General features: G+C 40.9%; 1 protein-coding gene across 1 annotated transcript in view; it reads left to right on the top strand.

Moving 5' to 3' along the window:
• The first annotated feature begins 1,764 nt into the window (after positions 1-1,764).
• Positions 1,765-23,201, top strand: part of LOC144783900 (extracellular calcium-sensing receptor-like) — a 174,724-nt gene continuing 153,287 nt past the window's right edge. The window contains exons 1-3 of the mRNA XM_078662641.1: positions 1,765-1,903; positions 2,644-2,726; positions 16,146-16,450. Coding sequence (XP_078518767.1) covers positions 1,765-1,903; positions 2,644-2,726; positions 16,146-16,450 — 527 coding nt within the window. The remainder of the gene's footprint in view (positions 1,904-2,643; positions 2,727-16,145; positions 16,451-23,201) is intronic.

The raw sequence follows: 23,201 nt of genomic DNA, 5'->3' as shown, positions 1-23,201 counted from the left end.
CCCCTAAATACTAAAGATGGCCGGAGCCCGTGTCGTGCTTCACCTTGCCTCTCCCACCTGAGGGGTGGGGTTGGCACAGGCTGGCACCCCCCTTCCTGACGTAGGGTTTCCCGCCAGAGTTGGGCTTAGAACTGGTAGGGGCCAGTTGCTGAGTATAGCAAATGGTCTGGAGAAGCTTACAGAGGTGGCATGCCTTCGAAGCTTCCCCCTGCCCATCCCGGGGAAGGAGACATAGCACCTCGCCCAGGATGTGCATTGCTGCAGGCCCAGGAGAGCGGGGAGCTCTCCACCCAGGGGTCCAGCAACATATTCATCAGAAATATGAATTGTTTGTAACAGTGCAATATCAGCTGTTAAACTGAATAAATGAGCATGAAGTATCTGTCTTTAAATGGGGATTCTTAACTCATGAACATTGCATGAAATAACTATATACTGTTAACCTGGAATTAAATGAAAGTGGAGACAAGCCTTCACATGGACTGAACTAAGAGAGAGAAAGCTAGTACATATGAATGAAGAAATGACAATTCAGAGGAAGAAAATATTTAAAGAAGATAATGAGATAGAAGTAAAAAAGAAGAACATGTTATAAAAAGGCAAGGCAAATCAAGACATAGAAACCTGTATAAAAGAAAAACAAAGGTTAAACTATTATAATCAGTACTAGAACCATATGCTGAAAATATAGCTTCAAAATGGAATAATCATAGTTGTTGAAAAGTAAGAAAAATATCGAACATTAATCTCTATACATTTTCATTTGTTCTCCTTTAAAATCCGTTGACTTTTTTCAATTTGACTACATAAACGTAACTGATTGATTCTTAAAAATTACTTTGCAGCAATATGGATGTATTAAGACAAATTTAATGAGCAAAAGGTTGATCTCATGTCTAAAAATTATTTTCTTCAGACAACAATCTCTTTAGGCATTTCTAGCACACAGAATGCTTTGAAAAGATCACGTCAATTGATTTTTAGTCTTTTTTCATTTAATACTTTTAACAAAAAACTAGTCTTATCCTACCCCTTGGCTTTGCAGAGGTTTTCGGATGCAAATTTTGAGCTTTATAATTTTTTTCATTAATAGCATTTGGTACATTTAAAAGTTTATGGATGATTGATTGTAGAAACAAAATTGGATTACTACCCTCATAACTCTCCTGAAGACCATAAAGATTGTTTCTCACATTTATATTTTCTAAGTCTTCAGCATGACCTTATAAAGTAGACACTTCAGGTCTTCAGGTTGAAGATGATCTATTTTAGCAAAAGCATCTTGCAAATCACTAACTTTTTGTTTGTCTCCTGTGTCTCATTTGTCCATAAAAGACCATTTATCATCTAGGGTTTGTAAAGTTTTAGCAGTTTCCTCCATGAAAGGCCATAATGCTTCAATTTCCTGTGGGACCATCTTGATATATACTGAAGAAAGAGATTTCACTGAGAAACAAGATCATTTTTGTTCTGTGTTTTTGGTAAGAGACCCTGATAGCATTTTGGGGGATGACATTTGTGAGAAATTATGCTATTGGTTCGTAGCTTGGCACACAAGCAGTCGGGCTTAACTTAGAGGCAATATGTAAAGTATTTATGCAGCATACAAACAGTAATAATTTAAAAACACAACAAAAAAAACATCCCACACCAATTGAGAAAAATAGAGTATATTTTAATAATTTTTTAACTCCAAAACGACAAAAATGCATTCAGTAGAAATGAAGTAAGGACTTTTTTAAGTTTAAGGTAAAGCTACTAGCCATGCGAGATCACGTCAAAGTGGCAAATATAGGCAACATAATGAAGTTTGAGTCTGACACAAGAAGTGAAGTTGTGGCAAAGAATTCCACATTTGGACTAAGCCTCTTCTTTGGAAGTCAAAAATCACCAGTGGGATACGGTTGGTTGGCTGTAGCCGATCAGGGATCCGTGAATACAGATACCCCTTTTGCGAGGGAGTGCTGAACAGGATTTGCTGCTGCGGAGAAGAATGCAGCGAGAGCTGCCACAAAGTCAGCCTGACAGCCAATGCACCTTGGATGGATGGAAAAGAAGGTTGGTCCGGTCTCCTCTCGGTTCTGAGAGCAATTGTATCCACATTTTGGATTTTGACTATCTGCCACCTTTAACACCACCATCAAGCGACCAGGGCTGGATGGACACCACGTGGGTGGTTAGGGCTCACTGAGGCTGGGTACAGGTGGAGGTTCAAGATGGTTGGAGCCTTTTCTGTCCATGAGGCTCTGATCAGGAGGCCAGCCAACTAGTCTTTGGAGTGACTCTGGTAGTCCTTGGTTCGAGAAGTGGAACAGGGCTCAAAAAGCAGTACAAGCCTCTGAAAATTCAAGTCAGGTTTCAGGTAGTAAAGCAGTTCTTCTAGGGGCAGCAAATCAATCTTCTGAAGTACACAGGCGGTCATAGCAGCAGGTAGTTCTCCGAGAGACCTTCTGCCTGTCCAGAAACTGAATTGAAGAGTAAGTCCAAGGGTGCTATTTTTATACCTGATGCCTTCTTTGAAGTAAGAAAATGTTCTGAAGGGTTTCCTTTGAAGTACTTCCCCTGCCCTGGCTCCAACCTGCAGGCAGAAAGGAGTGTCACCTTAGGAGCATGTTGTGCTTTTTATGTCTTGAATTTCGATAGTTAATGTGAATAGAATCTTGTGGCATAGTTTGGGAGCAAGAACAAATGAACAGAAGCAACATCGGAGGATCGAACTAGAAAGGGTATGAAAGAGAAGGCAAGAAACCCAAATAAAGATGAACCTGAAAGCTACACATATAAAGAAAAGATAGAAGGAAACAAACCGTAAGTTGGGAGTGCTGAGAGATAAAGGGCATGAATTTTGAGCGTCCAAAATTTAGTTCTAAGCACCTCGGACATACTATAGTATTGGTTATTATTCTTGTATATGATCATTATTTTTGGTTTGGTTATTATTCCTGTACATGATTGTTGAATTTTGCTCCCCTTAAGTCATTATGCTCCATCGTCTAGCACATTCTTCGTTCACCCAGGTGTATAAATGATCTGTTAGATGTTCAATATTTGATTCAATGCCTTTTAGACTCCCCATTTGGCTCTTGTTTCGATTATTGTTTTGGGTACTGGTTATTATTCCTGTATATGATTATTGTATGTACTCCCCTTATCTCTCTATGCTCCATCGCATAGCCCATTCCTAAACGTGCACTCAGGTTATATTAAACTGTTATGTTTGTACTAGTTGATTGAATTCCCATTAGATTCCCCATGTTAGACTAATAATCTGGTTTGTTACCTTTGCCTCAAATTGTAAAGCGCTGTGATATACTTCGGGATCAAGTTTGCGCTATATAAAACTTTATAAATAAAAAAATAAAAATAAAAAATAAATAAATACATTCACCCCAGTACAGAGATCTGTGCCTAAATCCATAATTTGTTTGCTCACCATGCCATTCCAGTTTGGACCCAGCCATATGCAAATCAGTCTTAACCCTGCGGGGAACAGTCCAGCCCGAACTGCCAGGCCAGGTCCTCCCTGGATTGGAAACAAGCATCCTAAGGCCGGTTTTGGGCTGTCAGCCCTCATCAGCCAGGAAAGCTTGAATCCAGTGGCATGGAGAGCACAGGACCCATATCTGGGCATACCCAGCCCACTCAGGGTGACAAATGCAAAAGAACAATTGATGGACAGAATGCAGAACAATGTCATACATTCACCCAGTACAGAGATAAGGGTCTAAATCCATAATTATTTTGCTCACCATGCCATTCCAGTTTGGACCCAGCCAATATGCCCGCCATATTCCGTCTGGAATTCTTTCGGACCATGGCTTCCCCCCGCACTAATCTGACAAGCCCTGAGTACACATGGGCTCTATCCTGACAGCGGAGTCCGAGCATTATATCCGACGCCCGGTGGAGCTGCTCTGTTCAGCTAATGAGGAGAGCGGCCTTGGTTCATCCCCTCACCGTCACCTACCCAGCGGGACCTTGGGCACAGTTTCTCCCCGTATCCCTGTCTCGCCTATCCCCCTCATCGTATTTCTGCAATTCTGCTTTTTGCTTGTCTCCTGTCTATTTATCTTTCTGACCGATGCCCATTAGAGCTACCTTGAGAGCTATAGGGGAGACTGCTGTGGATTACCTCCTCGGCCGTCACCTACCCATTCGGTCTTTAGGCTGACTTTCCCTTTGTCTCTCATTCCGTCTTCCCCTTCGTTCGTCCTCTCCCTTGTCACTCCCCCTCTCCTCTCTACTTGTCTCTTCTTCTCTCCCTTTAATGTGTCACATATATTTGATGTAATGTGAAATTGTTATCATTGTTGACCTTATGTAAAGCACTCTGATACCTACGGGTCTAGCCAGGACTATATAAAACTTTTTAAATAAACATAAATATAAAATATGCAAATCAGTCTTGACCCTGTGCCCAATGGGAACAGTCCAGCCGGAACTGCCAGGCCAGGACCTCCCTGGACTGGAAACAAGCCTCCTAAGACCAGTTTCAGGCTTTCAGCCCTCATCAGCCAGGATAGCTTGAATCCAGTGGCATGGCTGGGTCTGAACTGAAGTAGCAAAGTGAGCTAAAGAACGATAATGGGTTCAACCCAGATCTGTGACTGGGGGTGAGTGGCTGAAAGTTTTCAGTTCTCCGTCCATCATCTCGTTGTGTTTGCTTTGTTCGCCCTAAGTTGGCAGGGTATGCCCAGACGTGGGTCCCTTGCTCACTTTGCCACTGGATTCAAGCTAGCCTGGCCGATGACGGCTGTTAGCCAGAAACCGGTCCCAGGATGCTTATTTCCGTTCCAGTGAAGACATGGCTTGGCAGTTCAGGCTGGACTTTTCCCATGAGGCACAGGGTCAAGACTGATTTGCATATGGCTGTGTCTGAACTGGGGTGGCAAAGTGAGTTAAAGAACGATGATGGATTCAACCCAGATCTGTGACTGGGGGTGAGTGTCTGAAACGTTTCAGCGCTCCGTACATCACCTCCTTGTGTTTGCTTTGTTCAGCCTTTTAATTACACTGCATGCTACACTATGGGCTACATAGGGCCTACTTTAACAATGCCATCTACGCAACAGAATGGTAGTTACCACTTAAGCTTTGCAAGGGGTTTATTTTGCAAGTCAAATTGGCAGTTGAAAACTAAATGCAGCCATATTGGGAGACATTTTTTTAGGTGCTACTTAAGTTGGTGGCAGAATAAGTGCATCAGGCCCACCAGTAGCATTTAATTTACAGGCCCTTGGAATATGGTTTACTACTTTACTAAGGATTCAAAAGAAAATCAAATATGGCAATCATGTGTACGTGAGTTTACCAAATTTTAGGGAGTGAACACAATCACTTTTGCACTGATCAGCTGTAGTAAAAGGCACATAGTCCTAATGCTAGCAAAAATGAATTCTGACGAAAATGAGTGTAAAGGCAAAAATCTTGGGGAAAGACCATCCTCAGGCTGATAGGTCTAATACTATTGATTTGGAAATTACTGAAAAAGACAAGTCTTCTTTTTGAGATTGAAGTTTCTCCATCCTTGACATGTTGCGGTAAAGTTGTTCACATTGTATAAAGAGGTCTGAAGATTTAGTTCTAACTGGTCAGCTGGGCTGTTCAGGAAGGTGGGCATCTTGCAGCTTTTTGGTCACTGCAGCTTAACTGGAGGTCAGTCAACTGATCCTTGGAGTACCCTGCCCTGGGTATAAGTGGGATCAGGTCTAGCCCTTGGGGTTTTTCTCAACAGGTTCAAAAACAGGTGCAGTCCTTCTTCTATCTTCCACAAATCCAGATGTGACCTGAGAACATATAAACAGGAGTGTCACACTTATGTCTGGCACTACCTTATGGGTATCACTCCATGGGGGTTTGGTCCTAAACAATCCCACACTGCACTGCTCTGCCAAACTCCAGTATGGCAACAACTTTCTTCCACTTGGCAGAGCTTTAGGCACACCCATGGGAAAAAGAGATACTCCACAGCAAACCATTTCAAAGGTGGGTTTTCCTCCACTGGTATCAGTGACATCCTGACTATGTAAACAATGGAAAGGCAGGCCTGGGTATGAGTTACATCAGCCTGTGAAATGGGATTCCCCTTTGAGGTCCGTACAGTTGGAGGGTCTGTCAGGGTCTGTCAGGGTCTGTCAGGAAGAGGTCACATCGGATTTCAAAACATTATCCTAAACATAGAGGAAGGCAAAACTGCAGGCTACCTAACCCAAAATTAATTTTTGTTCCTTAACGCAGAACACCAGTCAATTACACCCTTCCAAAACTGCATAAGAACACTAAGACTCCCCCGCAATGACCGGATGTGGTTCCATTTTGGAACCCCTTGGACAGTAGGTTGACTTCTTTATAAAAAAAGACTTTGTTCCGAAAACTCGCTGTTATGTCATGGACAGCAAGGATCCTATAAACCAAGTTGAACATCACCAGTGTGACCCAGAAACAGACATTCTCTTTACCTTGGATGTAGAATCACTTTACACAAAAATTCCCCAAATGGAAGATTTGGCAGTTATCGAGAGTATACTTAACTGCAGAACACGACAACACGCTGTCCCTACTTCCTTTATTCTCCAGTAACTAACCCTATGCCTGACTCGTAATTTCTTCTCCTTCAATGACCAATTCTACCAGCAGGTCAAAAGCACATAAATGGGAGCTCTTTTTGCCCAAAATGATGTGATACTCTACATGGATGATCTTGAGATCACAAAAATACTGACCCCATTAACCCGCACCTAGACAACATATCCACCTGAAAAGGATATACATATTATATTTTTCTAATTTGGCATGGCAACCAGTGGTCACTGATGACCTTCCTAGAATGGTTAAATACTAACAGCATTGGGCTAAGATTCACAATAACACACTGTAGGATGGAGATTGCTTTTCTAGATCTAATGCTAACGCACATAAAGGTAAAACTATTTACTTCGCTCTACAGGAACCCACAGAGAGAAACACTTTGTTCTTTGTTACTCTATGGTAGCCAACATCCACACACCTTACAGGATTTACTTCCATTCTCACAGTTTCTCCACATTAGGAGAAACTGTTTATTTAAAGAGGACTATTTTCGTAAAGCCAACATTTTGGCTGACAAATTACTGTCCATCAGATACTCCCGCAAACTAGTTCACAGATAAATCAAGAGAGCCTGGCACTGCCCACGAGATATCCTCCGTACACGTGTCACAAAAAAGGACACTCATAATTGCTAAGGGGGTCATTAGGATGGCGGGCGGACTTAGTCCGCCCGCCATCCCATCGGTGAATGGGACCGCCCGCCATAAGGGCGGGGGTCCCGTGGGGGGCATTAGGAGGCACCCGCCACTTTGGCGGGTGCATCTTGCATGTTTAGCATTATGGTGGGTGGTGCACTCAGCCCTGCCCGCCACAATGCTAAACATGCTTGTGACGCATTTACATAAAAAAAGCGGCAGGCACACAGGTACCCCCCGTGTGCACCCCCCACCCCTTCTTCACTTTGGGGGCCCGCAGAGGGCCCCCAAAGTGAAGACCGCATGCCTTTCCGTGGTGGCATCACCACCACGGAAAGGCATCTGTCCTGGCCCATCTTAATATGGCTGGCGGTGTCTAATAGACACTGCCACCATATTAAACCTTTTCCGCCCCGGCCGCAAGGCGACCGGGGCGTTAAAGCGCCGGACGGTCTTTACGTCGGCCGCGGTCCCCCCCGCCATAATAATATGACAGGGGGCATTCAGGAGAGGATGTCGGGCGGATTGACCCGCCAGGCCGGCAATGGCTTCCGCCAGCCTGGCGGGGGCAATCCGCCCGATGTCCTAATGGGCCCCTTAGTTTGCAAAACAACTTTCTCACCTCATTTCGCAAAAACTGGAACATTAAAGACCATATGGTCAGGGCTAGTCTCCCACCAAAATAAACAATACAGACACTCAAAGATCTCTTGGTCCTTCCCCCTCTAACTGGCCATTCTACATGTGACAATTGTGTTTGATGCCAGTTTACTATTCAAAGCAAGGAGTTTGTGTTTGACCCCATCAGTTTTCTAACTGTAACACTTACAATGTGATGTATGCCATTTTGTGCCCCTGTAACAAGATTTACTTTGGCCAAATACTCAAAAAGTAAAGATTTGCATCTAAGCCGTCCCCATTGCAAGGTGCCAAATGCCCCACTCGTGGATCACTTCTCTCTAAAGGGACACACAGAGTGTGACATCTGCTGGATTATCATCAGTGTGGTTAAACCACCACCTAGAGGTGCAGACATCAAGCAAATCCGTAATAAGGAGAAACGTAATGAATTCTTCGCACCAAGAGCCTATACACAGATCTAAACTGGATGGGGAATTAGACCACTCTCAGTCATATATGTAAAGACAATTTCTGCACACTATGCCTTTATAATATGTACCCTCACACAGGAATCATGAATGTGATATAAGCCTAGGCTTTCTTGCAACAGTTGGCTCATTTAATCATTGCAAATTGCACATAGCTCATATTGCTAAACTCCATTCTGATATGGCCCTATCGTCTCACCTGTCTTTCCGTCCACCGCGGTCCCCCCGCCATCCTAATATGGCGGGGGGAATTCAGGTGTGGATGGCGGGCGGATTGCCCCTGCCAGGCTGGCGGTGGCTACCGCCAGCCTGGCGTGGGCAATCCGCCCGCCATCCTAATGGGCCCCTAAGTGATTTGCCCAGAATAACAGGATGTTTGTTTAGCGTCGTTACTGGGGCTCGAACCCAGATCCCCAGGTCCGAGGTCGAGCGCCCTAGCCGTTAGGCCAACTCCTCTCCCCAAATATGTATATGTTTAATTTTTTTTACATTATATGTATTACTTATACATTTAAACATATTTTTAACTATGTTTATTTTAAATATATGTATTATTTACTTTATTTTACATTATTTTTAAACATTTTAAAAAAACTATATTTTTAACAAAGCTATTTTTGACAATATTTTTTTTCGATATTTTTTTACTTACCATAATGTAGATAGGACTTCGATATTCTTGACATCGATAATACGCCACCAATATTTTTGACGTCGTTATTTTTGACTTTGATATTCTGTCAGTGATTCAAAAGAGCATCATACAAGTGGGAACATGTACATCATTAAAGAGGGAAGAACTCAGGCATTAGAAGAAGCGTGGCCCAAAAAAGAATACATCAGTTAGGCCAACAGAAAATACATTTTAGCACCCTGGCACACAATAAGGAGGTGCATAAGGGTGTTTCAGAGTGCGAGAAGTCGACGACATTTCGATCCCTTTAGCACAGTACTTGGATCATCTTCAGGAAAAGACAATTAGTGCCTGCGACAGATACCTGTTAAAGTCTGAAAGAAAATAAGTGGAAAGAAGGGGGAGGGATGGGAGGAGTGTGTAGCGTGGGAATATATTATTAGAAAGAAGAAGATCTGTGATTGCTTGTTACTTGAGAGCACCGCCCGCCAGAATGCTAAAAATGCAGGATGTGCCCGCCACTGTGGCGGGCACATTCTAATACCCCCCACGGGACCCCCGCCCTTATGGCGGGCGGTCCCAAACCCCGGTAGGATGACGGGTGGACAAAGTCCGCCCATCATCCTAATAGGCGCCTTAATCTCCCCATGCCTAAAAAAAATGAATGTCTGTCCTCATGTAACGTAACTGGTGCTATGTAAAGCAATCTGATACCCGATTTGGGTCTAGTTCACGCTATATAAAACTCTGCAAAAAAAAAATATATATATATATATAATGTATACACTTACTTAATAATATTTACAAATAAATATTGTAATAACTTATAAATTGTTAAAAAAACATTTTATAAATTATAAATACATACACATACAACAATAATATAAATAAAAATATAAAAAATATATATAACAAATTAAAAAAAAATGTTTTAATAAATTATACATCACATTAAGTAAAACAGTAAATATTGGATAGCGTAGGGGTAAGAATTACTATTCCCATTCCAGAGAGTGCAAAAGTAGAGAAAGTGTTCGATAGCATAGGGGTAACAATTACTATTCCCACTCCAGAGAGTGCAACAGTAGGGAAAGTGTTAAATAGCGTAGGGGTAAAACATTACTATTCCAACTCCAGAGAGTGCAACAGTAGGGAAAGTGTTGGATAGCGTAGGGGTAAAAATTACTATTCCCTCTCCACAGAGTGCAACAGTAGGGAAAGTGTTGGATAGTGTAGGGGTAAAAATAACTTACAAATTAAAATACGTTTAAAAAAAAATAATGATGTAATTATTAAATTACAATTAATTAATTAACAATACCAATAAATAATTAATTAAACATCATTGCCGATTAATAATTAATTAACAAATTAATGATGAATACCAATAAATAATCATTATTAAACATTAATTACCAAATAATAAATAATAATTAATTAACAATTAATTAATGTTCAATACCACAAACAATAATTATTTAAAAGTATTTATCACTTAATAATTAATTAATTATTAATTATTGATAAAGACCAATAAATAGTAATGATTAACAACTAATTACCAATTACTAATTAATGAACAATGATTTAATTTCCAACACAAAAAAAAAATAATTATTGGAAATGTATTACTTTAAAAAAATTAATTAACAATAAATTAATTTTCAATATCCAACAATAAAATAAATAATTACTTAATTATAATTAAATTACTTTCCACCCTCTTCCCCTATAAACTCACAACACACTTCCATAATAAATTAATATACTTAATATAATTGCCAATTCATCAATAATTTTTTTTACCAATTAATAAAAATTAATTACCAATGTATAATTATTTAACACTAAATTAATTATCAATACCAATAAATAAAAATAATGAATTACTTAATTACAATTAAATTACTTCCCACCCTATTCCCTTCTAAACCCACAACCCGCTACAGAACTAAAACGCAACTTGTACTTAAAAATAATTACTAATTCCTAAAAATGTTTTAATTCATTTACTATAATTAAATTACTGCCCACCCTATTCCCCTACAAACCCACAACCTGCTATGGTACTAAAACGCATAATTTACTCTAAAAAAATGACTAACTTCTAAATATTTAATACAAATATTGTAAAACTAGTACTATAATTAACAACAAATATAAACACAAACATATAAAATACATAATAAAATACATAACACTAACATAAATATCGATATTAGTAACTTCGAGATTTTTGCTATCGATATTACTAACTTTGATATTAACAAAAACGATATTTCTTACCTTCAGGTCGATATTCTGGTCGTCCATATTCTTGATTTCGATTTTCTGTCCCTACGATATTTACAACTCGATATTACTGTAGGTCGAAATAAAAAACTCGATATTTAGACTGTGCACCGCTCTTTTAGTTCTTTACATTTAAAGATCATGTCCAGTTGGACAGCTTAATATAGGCATCATTGTATTTCTTTATAAAAATTATTTTCTACTAATAGTTTCCTTTTTAGGGACCACTGTTCCTGTAAAATACTCTGCAACCAAAGTCCCTTACCCCAAATTGGGTTCCCTTGTTCTTGTAAAGTATCCTTGCAGGGGCAAGCAGACTGCCAGCTGGGGATTTACTCTGACAAGACTACTAGAGGCTTTAGGCAGGAAAACATTGACTTTCTAATGTCACTATTTTCAAATAGACAAAATTTAACATGGCATTAAGTTGGATTTTGTTTAGCTATAAAAGTGAGTGTTTCGAGTATATTTCAAGCCTGTGCCAATCAGCGGTCAGCTTTATTAAGTGTAATAGAGTACCCCAGTGTTATCCACGACACAGGGAACATAGGTTTGGAACCATTTTCACTGTAAGGCAATGTAAAAACTGTAGATACATATGTCTTATGTTTAAGCACCTTACACTCTGCCTAGGGGCTGGTAAGGCCTAATTTAGAGGTGACTTACTACTATTTAAAGGGAAGGTTTGGGTTTGATAAAAGGGTGATTTTAGCAGGTCAAAATGGCAGTTTAAAAGTGCCCATCCAGGCTGCTGTAACAGGTCTAGAGTCATGTTTTTACTTGTCACTTTTGTGATAGTACGATAAGTGCTCCAGTCCACTAGTGACATTTAACATAAAGGCTCTGTCACAGAGTACCATATACTAGGGGCATACAGGTAAGCTAAACATATCAATAAGGGATTGGCTGATTATAGTCATATTTTTAGGGGTCAGAGCAAATATATTGGGTGCTGTGAGGCAGCGCTCTAGTGTTCAGAGTCCATACACAAGCTCAAAAAATCTAGCTACAAGTGGGGGGGAGGGGTGACCATGCAAAAGGACAATTTCATACAGAAAGAGTCAACATAAGTCTGTGTTTAAAGTATAGTAATATTGATGTTTCCAACATTAGTAGTGCTTGATAGACAAATGTAGCTAATGAAGACTGTTTGAATAAATCAAAATATGCTGCATGTTTGGAAAATAATTGACTCAATTTTCTGCCTCTAATTTGGTAGAAGGATCCCAGCTAGTGCTTTAAATGGGTCGGTACTGTCCGGTACTAAGTACTGGAACTTTTTATTTTGTGATGGAGTGTACCAGCACTTCTCAAGAGAAATGTAATACTTTTCATTGGAGAGTGCCGGCACTCCTCAGAAACAAGCATCTATTCTGATACAGAGTACCTGCACTTCTATTTTTCCATTTCAAGCACTGATCCCAGCCATCTTTAAGCTCCATTAGGAGGCTGCTATCTTAATCAGCTCTACCTACCATAGTATATTCTTAATTCTGTATGGCAGGCCCAGACTAGTACTATGCACTCTATTACAATCAATGCTCTGTTCATTGTGCAGGCGATAACTTGCACCTGTAGTATCAGCTGCCCATTAGTGTAAGGCAGGATGGCTTTTTGAAGCCCCCAGTTTGCTTTTCATTGAGGTGAAGAACATGCTTCACCTTCAAATGGGGGAAGTGATCCACTCAGAGACAGGTGCAGTGAGTGACTGGACTTGCCTATGAGGAGATGCCAGGGGATCAATGGAACTCCCATGCTCTTCACTCAAGGTGTGCTCCCAAGTGACAAACTGATTGTACATCATCTAATAAATGAAACCCAAAGGGCTAATTTGGCATTGTGCCGAAGTTAGCATTACCAAAAACAACAGGTGATGGACAGAATGCAGAACAATGTCATACATTCACCCCAGTACAGAGATCTGGGCCTAAATCCATGGTCTTTTTGCTCACCATGCCTTTCCAGTTTGAACCCAGCTATATTTAAATCAGCCTTGACCCTGTGCCCCATGGGAACAGTCCAACCCGAACTGCCAAGCCAGGTCCTCCCTGGACTGGAAACAAGCATCCAAGGACCGGTTTCGGGCTTTCAGCCCTCATCAGCCTGGATAGCTTGATTCCAGTGGCATGGAGAGCACGGGACTCACGCCTGAGCATACCCGTCCCACTCGGGGTGACAAAAGCAAAAACAACAGGTGATGGACAGAATGCAGAACAATGTCATACATTCACCCCAGTACAAAGATCTGGGCCTAAATCCATCGTTTTTTTTGCTCACCATGCCTTTCCAGTTTGAACCCAGCTATATGCAAATCAGCCTTGACCCTGTGCCCCATGGGAACAGTCCAGCCCGAACTGCCAAGCCAGGTCCTCCCTGGACTGGAAACAAGCATCCAAGGACCGGTTTTGGGCTTCCAGCCCTCATCAGCCTGGATAGCTTGATTCCAGTGGCATTGAGAGCACGGGACTCACGTCTGAGCACACCCGTCCCACTCGGGGTGCAAAAGCAAAAACAACAGGTGATGGACAGAATGCAGAACAATGTCAATGGCTACAGCACAGTAAAACTGAAAAGGGAACCCTCATTTGAAATGAGCTACACCCTAATGCAAATGAGGAAACACCACTTGGGTTTGCACTGGTGCAGTGTGTGCACAAACATCAGCCACATTAGAGGGTGAACCACACATGTATTTGCACCCTGCTGTAATACAGAAGGGTCCAATGGGCACAAGTTACTTCTGAAAAGTCAGCATTGTGTTTAATACAGGCCCGGTGAGCATCATTTCTTTAATGTATATATTTTGAAGGTTCCTGAAAGTAATTATTTGGGCCTTTTATTTTTTTATTTTGATGAACAGGAATCTTCATCATGAGTATGACAGTTTAAAGAGTAAGAGCCATGTTATACTGTTTGAGAGATAAACTTGGGTTACCCTTCTTCAAATTTTGGAATGGCCTCATCACTTTGCCAAGAACTCCTGGAGTGATTATGTGGGAGGCAATATCATGCTCAGAAAGATATGCTTATCTTTTGAGGACTGCATTAATCTAATTGGCACACAGGCATTAATTGCTATTCATTACAAAGTTATACTTTGCTCCTGCTATTAACCTGATACTATTCCCTGGAGGATGTCCATGGAATGGAGGGTGAACCATCAAGGGACCAGCACAGGTGATTATTCAGAAACTGTGTCATTTGCTGTAGACCAACCTTCAGAGATAAAATCATATAAAAGTGTTCATCATACAGAATGACACAGGGTTAATCATCATTTCACTGCATACAAACATGGTACCCTTTACAGAACACAATGCCTCTATCCTCCAATGGTAACTGAGTAAGTGATTTTTATTTGTCTCAAAATATCTTACTGCTAATGTTTTCCAGCAACATGCATGCATCTGCAAGAACAGAGCTGTGTAATTTATGTTGAGCCATAAAATAGTTTTCTACCACTAGAAAAGATTTTAGCCAGTCTTCATTTAGTGAAGTGTGTTACATTTTGGCAACCACATTTGCATGCTCAAGATAGGTAACCAAATTATTACATGGAAATAGACTATCCATTCATTGGATCCAGGTGGATTTCTTCTTTGGGAGAAATGAGCCTGAGAAAGTAAGTGTGGAAACACTACATATGATCTAAATATGTCCCATCTAACTTACAAGTGCAGTACAACTTGACGTTCTCCCTGGAATTGTATATAGGGAAGACAGTTTTTATGCAAATAAAATAACATTACGTACTTATTGTCAAGGTTAATATAACAGGACAGAGGCTACATTTTTCCTACACCAATATTAATCACCACTTTCAATGATCCGACTACTTAACTATCATTCGCAGCATTTAAAAAATAATTACAGCTGTAGGAACACAGTAGAACTTTTAGATACATGACTGTATGATTGGAAGAGGTTTAGATACTTTTAATAAATATAAAAGTACATCCTGTTCAAGTGAGAACAACATGTTATACCATTGACCATGGGGTGCTGATCAAACGTCTAAAAATTATTGATATCAGGAATGGTTTGATCTCTCCAGGTCCACCCTTTTCAGACTCTGTTGCTCCCCCTCTTCAGAACACATAAGTCAGCCATTTGATGTGGTATGCCACAGGGTTCTTTCTTGTCACTGATATCTTCAAATTTTTCTACATCCATTGTCAGACCTAAATAGGTGTTTTGGATAAAAGGCCTTTATCTATTCCAACATGATACAGCTTATAACCGGCTAGAAGATAAGCTTCCATGTTTGCTCTGAGAGTGGTAGATTGTATTGCTTGGACAGTGGCTTAATTGAGTGTTTTGATCTGTGTCTCTGACCTTTATAATGTGGTCAGATCTCAGCATTTATAAATACTGGAACCTCATTTACCTAAGATGATGTTGTTATGTAGATGGATTTTAATGTTGAGTTATATTTAGTCTACTTTACCTGTCATGCCTGCTCTTTTTTATTTTCTTCTCAGCGTACTCTATGTCAAGTTGCAAGGATTGAGTTTGCATTGGAATTGTGTGCCTCATATCCATCCATCAATGCCAGAAGTGATTCATAGATGCCAACGACATAGCTATCAATGACCCAGCTTCATATGGTACAGAAAACACAACATCAATTTAAATGGACGGATTGATCCTCAGCTAGTGTAAGCTTATAATTGTGAAAGATCCTCACAAACCTCACAACCTCAGCTTCTTTCCATCAATTTAATAACATTTCCATTTTCTCACAATTACTATTTAAACTATGACCCTACAATACCCATGGAATCAAGAGTGTGGAAAGAAGACAAATGATAATGATATGGAAGAACATGTGGTTACATTTAAAATGATGCTTCACTCTCAATTATTCACTGTTGGTACGTGTTTTAGGGCACGTGTCATCTAGTGACTGTGCTAAAGCTACAGACTATGAAAACGCATAGATACAATCATGGTTCATCCAATAAAATCTTCCTGACACATGTGATTATGCTACTATGTCTGTGGGAAATGGCATCCGCTGCTACAGCCAAAGATCCAGCAACTCAATGTGGGCTCTCCACACCAACCATGCAAAGCTATTACAAGGACGGGAATGTGACCATTGGTATTCTGGCTGCTGTTCACTTGGAGACCATTATCCCTTCAACTAACTTATTATTAACAGAACCTCCTGCATCCAGACGTTGCCAAAAGTAATTATGCATTCTTTGTAACTGGTGTCTCCTGAACAAACTGCTGATTGAAACAAGGAGGTTATTTGTCAAAGAGATAAGTGGAAACTAACTCTCTCTCTCTCTCTCTCGCTATATATATATATATATATATTACCTACTGGCGGTCGCCAGTAGGTATATATAGTTAGGATTTTTTCTCTATGGGTTTTTTGAAAATTCTATGTCTAATAACTTTGGCGTTTGTGGACGGAATCGGCTGAAATTTTCAGGAAAATGGCACATTTTGTTTCTGAGCAGCCCTTGAAAATTTGGGGGGGGTTCGTCCAGTGGGGGCCGAGAAAAAAGGGGGGTCCCAAAACGTGTTTTTAACATTGAGTTTTCCATAGGGCGGTTGGCCTCACTTTTAGCCCGAACGGCTGAATGGATTTGCACGAAACTTGGCAAAATTGTAGGGACTGGTAGCCCGATGTGCCTTTTGTAGGTCTCAATATATGTGCTCCAGTGGATTTTGAGAAATTAACGTTTAAAAAAAGATATATATCTGTAACAGCGGACCGGTTAGCGCTCTGGTACGCGGACTTTTCGCGCAACGGAGCTTTGTGAAGCGAAGCTGATTGGTTCTCCGGCGTCTGTCAACATTCCAAACAGTCCGTAGCGGCCGCCATCTTGTCTCTCGGTAGGATCGAGAGACAAGAGGAGGTCAAAACAAAGGGGGAAATAACTATAAGGGGGCATAGTAGATCCTCGCTGACCCCCTAGGTTTGATGTGGAGGTTTTAAAAGGGCCCCGCGGGGCAAAAAAAAATAATAAAAATAATAATTGAACGGCTGAATGGATTTGCACGAAACTTGGCAAAATATTAGGGACTGGTAGCCCGATGTGCCTTTGCTAGGTCTCAATATATGTGCTCCAGTGGATTTTGAGAAATTAACGTTCAAAAAAAGATATATATCTGTAACAGCGCTCCGCTTCGCGTAACGGAGGTTTGCGAAGCTGATTGGTCATTCTGTCACTGGGCTATAGTTGGGCTACATCTGGCTGATATTTGGGCTACATTTGTTTTTTTGTGTGTCTGGCGGCCATCTTTGGGCTACATTGGGCTACATTGGGCTTCATTGGGCTACATTCGGCTAATTAGCAAATAGCTCATCGCAAACTAGGAATGGTAAAGAATCGCTATTTATTCCTTAAAGTTCGCTATTTAGGAAATGCAAATAACTTTGATGATACATATGGCGGTTCATCTCTAACAAGATAAGAAGCATAGGGATAGATTTATGATGACTGGCGCATCACCAGGGATGTGTTAGTCATTCTGTGCCGCTGTTCCGTCACCTATGGTGTGCTGCATTTACAATGCGGCGCATCATGGGGCAAAAACAGCACAGATGCGTGATGTATCTGTGCCGTAAAGGTGGCGCATTGCTGGAGTTGTATCGCAAGTGTGATGAAGCTCCAGCAAGGGTCGGGGGTGCCCCTGTCGCAGGGTTTCTGTTCTCACACAGAACTGTGGACAGAGGATTGGAACCTCGGCGAATTAGGGTGTCCCAAAACTCACGTTAGTAATCAAAAACTATTTAGCAAGCTAGGTACAGTGTCACATTGGATATAACAAACTCTCAATGTTTAGACAATCCAGAATATGAACTTATAGTACCTCAGGATACGTGGAACTCATGAACAGTCGGTCGTTATATATTTCTTAGAAACCAGAACATGGAGTTAAGAAGAACACATGTGTATTTGAAATGTTTATTTACTAATGCCGTCTTCTCAGGCGTAGTACCTTAGATAATAAAAGTACACATATTATCAGTAGCAAAATTACCAGCATAGTTACTAGTACATAAAAAGTGAATGGTGATAGTATGTTAACATGCTGTAAATGAATAAGAGTTAGCAACACTTATAAGCAGCCGCGGGCCGTGGAGGGAGTTACGGTGAGGCAGGGAGGCGGGGAGGGGGAGAAGCAGGGTGGAGAATACAAGTACACATATTATCAGTAGCAAAATTACCAGCATAGTTACTAGTACATAAAAAGCGAATGGTGACAGTATGTTAACATGCTGTAAATGAATAAGAGTTAGCAACACTTATAAGCAGCCGCGGGCCGTGGAGGGAGTTACGGTGGGGCAGGGAGGCGGGGAGGGGGAGGGGCAAGGTAGAGAGGGCTCCACCCTGCTTCTCCCCCTCCCCGCCTCCCTGCCCCATCGTAACTCCCTCCACGGCCCGCGGCTGCTTATATCTCACCCTCCCTAATACACATATTATATTATTTGCTAAGAAGGTCTCTTTGTGTTGGTTTAGGGCGTGTCCATACTTTAGTGTCTTAGATTTGAAGGAATCACATCAGCATACACCAGCTCTCTCTTCATGTGAACCGCATCAACTGTTGTGTATGTGTGTTCGGCAAAGCAATATAAAACCCGCCTCATGCCCAGAATTGGCAGAAGTTGCACTTATGTTATGAGTATGAAGTCGTGGAGATCAGACCTCATAACAATTCTGTATCGTGTTGTTCTTGAAACTTTAGCACTCGCTGTACAGATATAGTTTAACAAGTAAAGCAGATAGTAGACCAATAACATATTATTCTCATGTAAACCACGATGAACTACTAGGTGGAAAGCTAAAGCAACAACTAAGTGTCGTGTGCAGAAGTTGCAAAAAAGGAAAAATGGCGTTTAAACCGGTAATGAGCCCATGCTAACTTAACACGGTGTAAAGATATCCAGGACCTAGATGACACCTCCTCATGATCCGGAAACGAACTGAATAAGATAATAGAAGTGCCATCTCATGAGAGCAGATTGCAAGTTTATATGTGGACGGTCCGCAAGGTAAAGCATTAAAAACTAGGAAAATTCAATGCTAAAGAAAAATAAAACAGCCAAGTACTTTATCGAGTCTTAAGCCAATAGGCAAGGTAAATAATAAAAACTTGACAAATAAGTCAATGAATTGTCAATGAAATGCTAGTACTCAGCATATCAAACATGAAAAAGGTCTATGACATAACTGTGTATGCAAAATAAGCTGCAACAGCCTCCAATAGGAAGTCACCGTCTTCATCCGAAAACAGTTCAGCCATCCAATTTAAAAGCGGAAAAGAACATACGTGCTCTCCCAGCACCGGATCCTCTATCACCATCAGAGGACAGCTCGGTGGGTTTTCAAGAAAGCTGTGTTCCAAGAAAGACTGTGCTGCCGCCAGTAAATTCCAGGGACCAAGTAGTCCATGCATCAATGCCACAGCCATAATCCTTTCGCCAGGACAAATCAACTCGTGAGTAATGATAGGAGTCATCAGCTGATTAAAGTCGACGTCAGGAGAAACCGGTCCGCAGAGACACAAATCAATGGCCCAATCGAAATCACAGGTCAGGCAGTGAAATACAGGCTGGACACAGGTGAAGTAGGAGAACCGAAAAGATAATCCATATGCCGTGCTTAATATCGCCAACGGCATTGTGCCATAATATTCTAGCATGCGATTGCGGAACAGTGTCAGCAGCTGCAGGGTCGGAGGTTGCATAGGAGGGACATCCATATTTAAAAATGTAAAAAAGCACAAGAGCGTCCGCTGGTAATGCAAGTAAAAATGCAATCCACGAACCAGAGTGGAGAAAATGGAATGAAAGGGAGCAGGGATGACTCCAAAGATTTTCTCAAATGAAGTCACGAGACCACTGGTAACAACTTTAAAAAAGTGTGCCAGGGATTTTGTGGAGGATGCGTTAAAGATAGTCGGAAACATGTTGCTGAAATTGAAAGGCAAACCTGTGTACGGGTGTTCGCTATGTGAAGTACGAAAGTTTCACGGGCCGAACTCAAGGCCACCTCTCTCTGAGACAAAAGAGCTCTTATTCTTGTCATGCCGTTGAAACGTGTCCCAAGGTTGGTATTTGTGGCCAGATTGAAAACTCCCTATGTTCATGTGTGGGAGGAAATAGAACATTTCTGCAGCAAATAACCCGTTCACTTACTGTTACGATAAAAGGAATACTTTTAATTAACTCAGAACAATCTTCATTATTGAGCATCAAATAACTACCATTTTCCAACAACTTGAACGTGGGGATGATAGCAGGAACTGGCGTGCCTTGCAACACGCAAGCCATATTTGGTCGGTGTTTGTTGCATGAATCGTGTAACTGTATGTGCCTACACATTAGTGAATGATCTGGCGTCTCAGTGCATTCCTCTCCATTCAGATAAACTTCTTGATCATCTTTGAAACATCTGTATGTGTATGGAAGCGACCAGACCTCATGAACAAAAGCACTACCTAAAGGTTCATAAAGACCTATTGGTATATATTTCATACAATTTGAAAACTTATATAAAGCAAAAGGCAGCGTTATTAAACCGTGGATAAGGCATGTTGCCAAAAAACCCGCAATCCTCTGCTGATGATGTCACTGAGCATGTCATGAATGATGTAATATGTGACATCATCAGTAGTGGATTATGGGTAATAGTATCTCTAGTTTACTCCCCTATAGCTGTCTTTCTTTTAACATAAGTGTGTGTTTCCTTCCCTTATACTTACTGTTTTTGGTTCGCTTCCAGTTCGCGTACCAGCGAGCGAACTAGGAAGTGAACTAAGAGAAATAGAGGTTGGCACAGTTCCAAATATTGTACCAATTTTTTAATAACGGGGAGGTAGTTCTGAAAAGAACTTTTTTTTTTATTTTTCTGAACATTTTTTTACTGTTTTTGAATTTTTCGGAACAGTTTTATATTTTTTGGGGTTTTTCTTGGAGGGGGCAATGAAAACGATTCATTGTAAAGGGCTCAACAGGAGCAACAAAACAAAAAAAAGAAGTATTTATTATTTTGGGCGTTTCGGACAAACTTGCATATGATAGTCAATAGCTCTGTTGATCAGAGTGATGCTTCTTTCTCCGTAGGAAATGAATCCATCGCAAAATACGCAGGTGTGTTTTACTTCACCAAATCTCATTTGTATATTTGGCACCATCTCCCTGCCCTCTGGTCCCGTTACTTCCGGTACAACAGATCTTCTGGCCATAATAGGGAGATTATCTAGGTCGTTCCGAAACTGTGCAGCACTGTAGTTGTTAGGATGCCACCTAGTCATATGGCGATGCATTGTGTAGTTTCCGAAACTGTATTTTTTGTCGGTCCCTCTGGACAGTCTATCTTGACATATAAGGCAAGTTACGTATCTTGCATTTACTTTTTTCTGACCTTTGGGAATTTTAAAAAATTGCCAAATGAAGTTTTCTTTCCGGTGAGACGTCTTGGGCTGCTCAGGCAAAAACTGCCTCTCTTCGTGCTCGTCCTCCTGTTCCTCTTCTTCTTCTTCTTGTTGAATTACAACTTGAGCAGGTGGTCCACTCTTCCTTGGATGTGGTGGAGGTGGTGGGGAAGCACCAGCTGAAGCTACTAAAGAAGCCATTGCTCACTGGTAACAAAGGGTCTTTCTCTCACAAAGATGAAAGTCAGAGTGAGGAAAGAAGGAGGGATTTTCATCATTTGGGAAAAACAAGAGTTCTCAACCAATCAAAAGTGTTCATTTTAGATTATATGACCTAGTCTTACATCATTAGGAAACCAAAAGTGAAATGAACCAATGAAAAGTGTTATTACCAAGTCACATGACTTGCTGTGTTTACGTTAAGCGCTTTGCAGGGCCTCCCGGTTTGCTTCCAGAAACCTGCGCTTTGGCACTCGCTTCGCGTACCAGTTCGCTAACGTAGCACGTCATATGACGTATCAAGCGACAACGTGGAACGTCATGCGGACGGGAGGCGTCACGATGTTGTTTTCTAACGCGGCACTTGCGGTAAAGAAACGTTTACCGGCTCGCGGTCTATTTCGCGGCATCAAGGTCAGCTAACGGGAAGCTTCCCGATTCGCGAAGCGGGAACGAAGAAAAAAAAATATTTAAAAAAAAAATTATTCATAAACATATAAAATATATTTTTGGATTTAAAGAAGAATACATTTTACAGCTACAGATATTAGCTGTTAAAAAACCAATGAAATTCACTGAAAAAACAATAGGCTATAGACCATATATAGTTAGGAATTAGCATTTACAAAACCTTGAAAATTCACTGAAAAAAACATAGGTTATAGACCAAATATAGTTAGGAATTAGCATTTAGAAAACCTTATTTTACTCACACAAAACCATTGAAATTCCATATATAGTTAGTTGCACTAACTATATATCGCGCACCCGCAATCCACTGCTGATGATGTCACATATTACATCATTCATGACATGGTCAGTGACATCACTGATGACATCACTGATGACATCTCAAATGACATCACTGGTGACATCACTGATGACATCTCAAATGACATCACTGATGACATCATGACACACCAATACCAGTTACTACATACGCACTCACTGATTCCTACGTCTACACACACATTCACTCATTCACCCATACAATCACTCATACATACAGTCACTCATTATGGAAGAGTGGACCACCTGCTCAAGTTATAATTCAGCAAGAAGAGGAAGAAGAAGAACAGGACGACGAGCATGAAGAGAGGCACTTTTTGCCTGAGGAGCCCAGGACGTCTCACCGGAAAGAAAACTTCATTTGGCAATTTTTTAAAATTCCCAAAGGTCAGAAAAAAGTAAATGCAAGATACGTAACTTGCCTTATATGTCAAGATAGACTGTCCAGAGGGACCGACAAAAAATACAGTTTCGGAAACTACACAATGCATCGCCATATGACTAGGTGGCATCCTAACAACTACAGTGCTGCACAGT

This window comes from Lissotriton helveticus, chromosome 10, assembly GCF_964261635.1.
Source record: "Lissotriton helveticus chromosome 10, aLisHel1.1, whole genome shotgun sequence".
Classification (NCBI taxonomy): Eukaryota; Metazoa; Chordata; class Amphibia; order Caudata; family Salamandridae; genus Lissotriton; species Lissotriton helveticus.
Note: the sequence above shows the minus strand (reverse complement) of the source record. Positions and strands in the feature narration are given on the sequence as shown.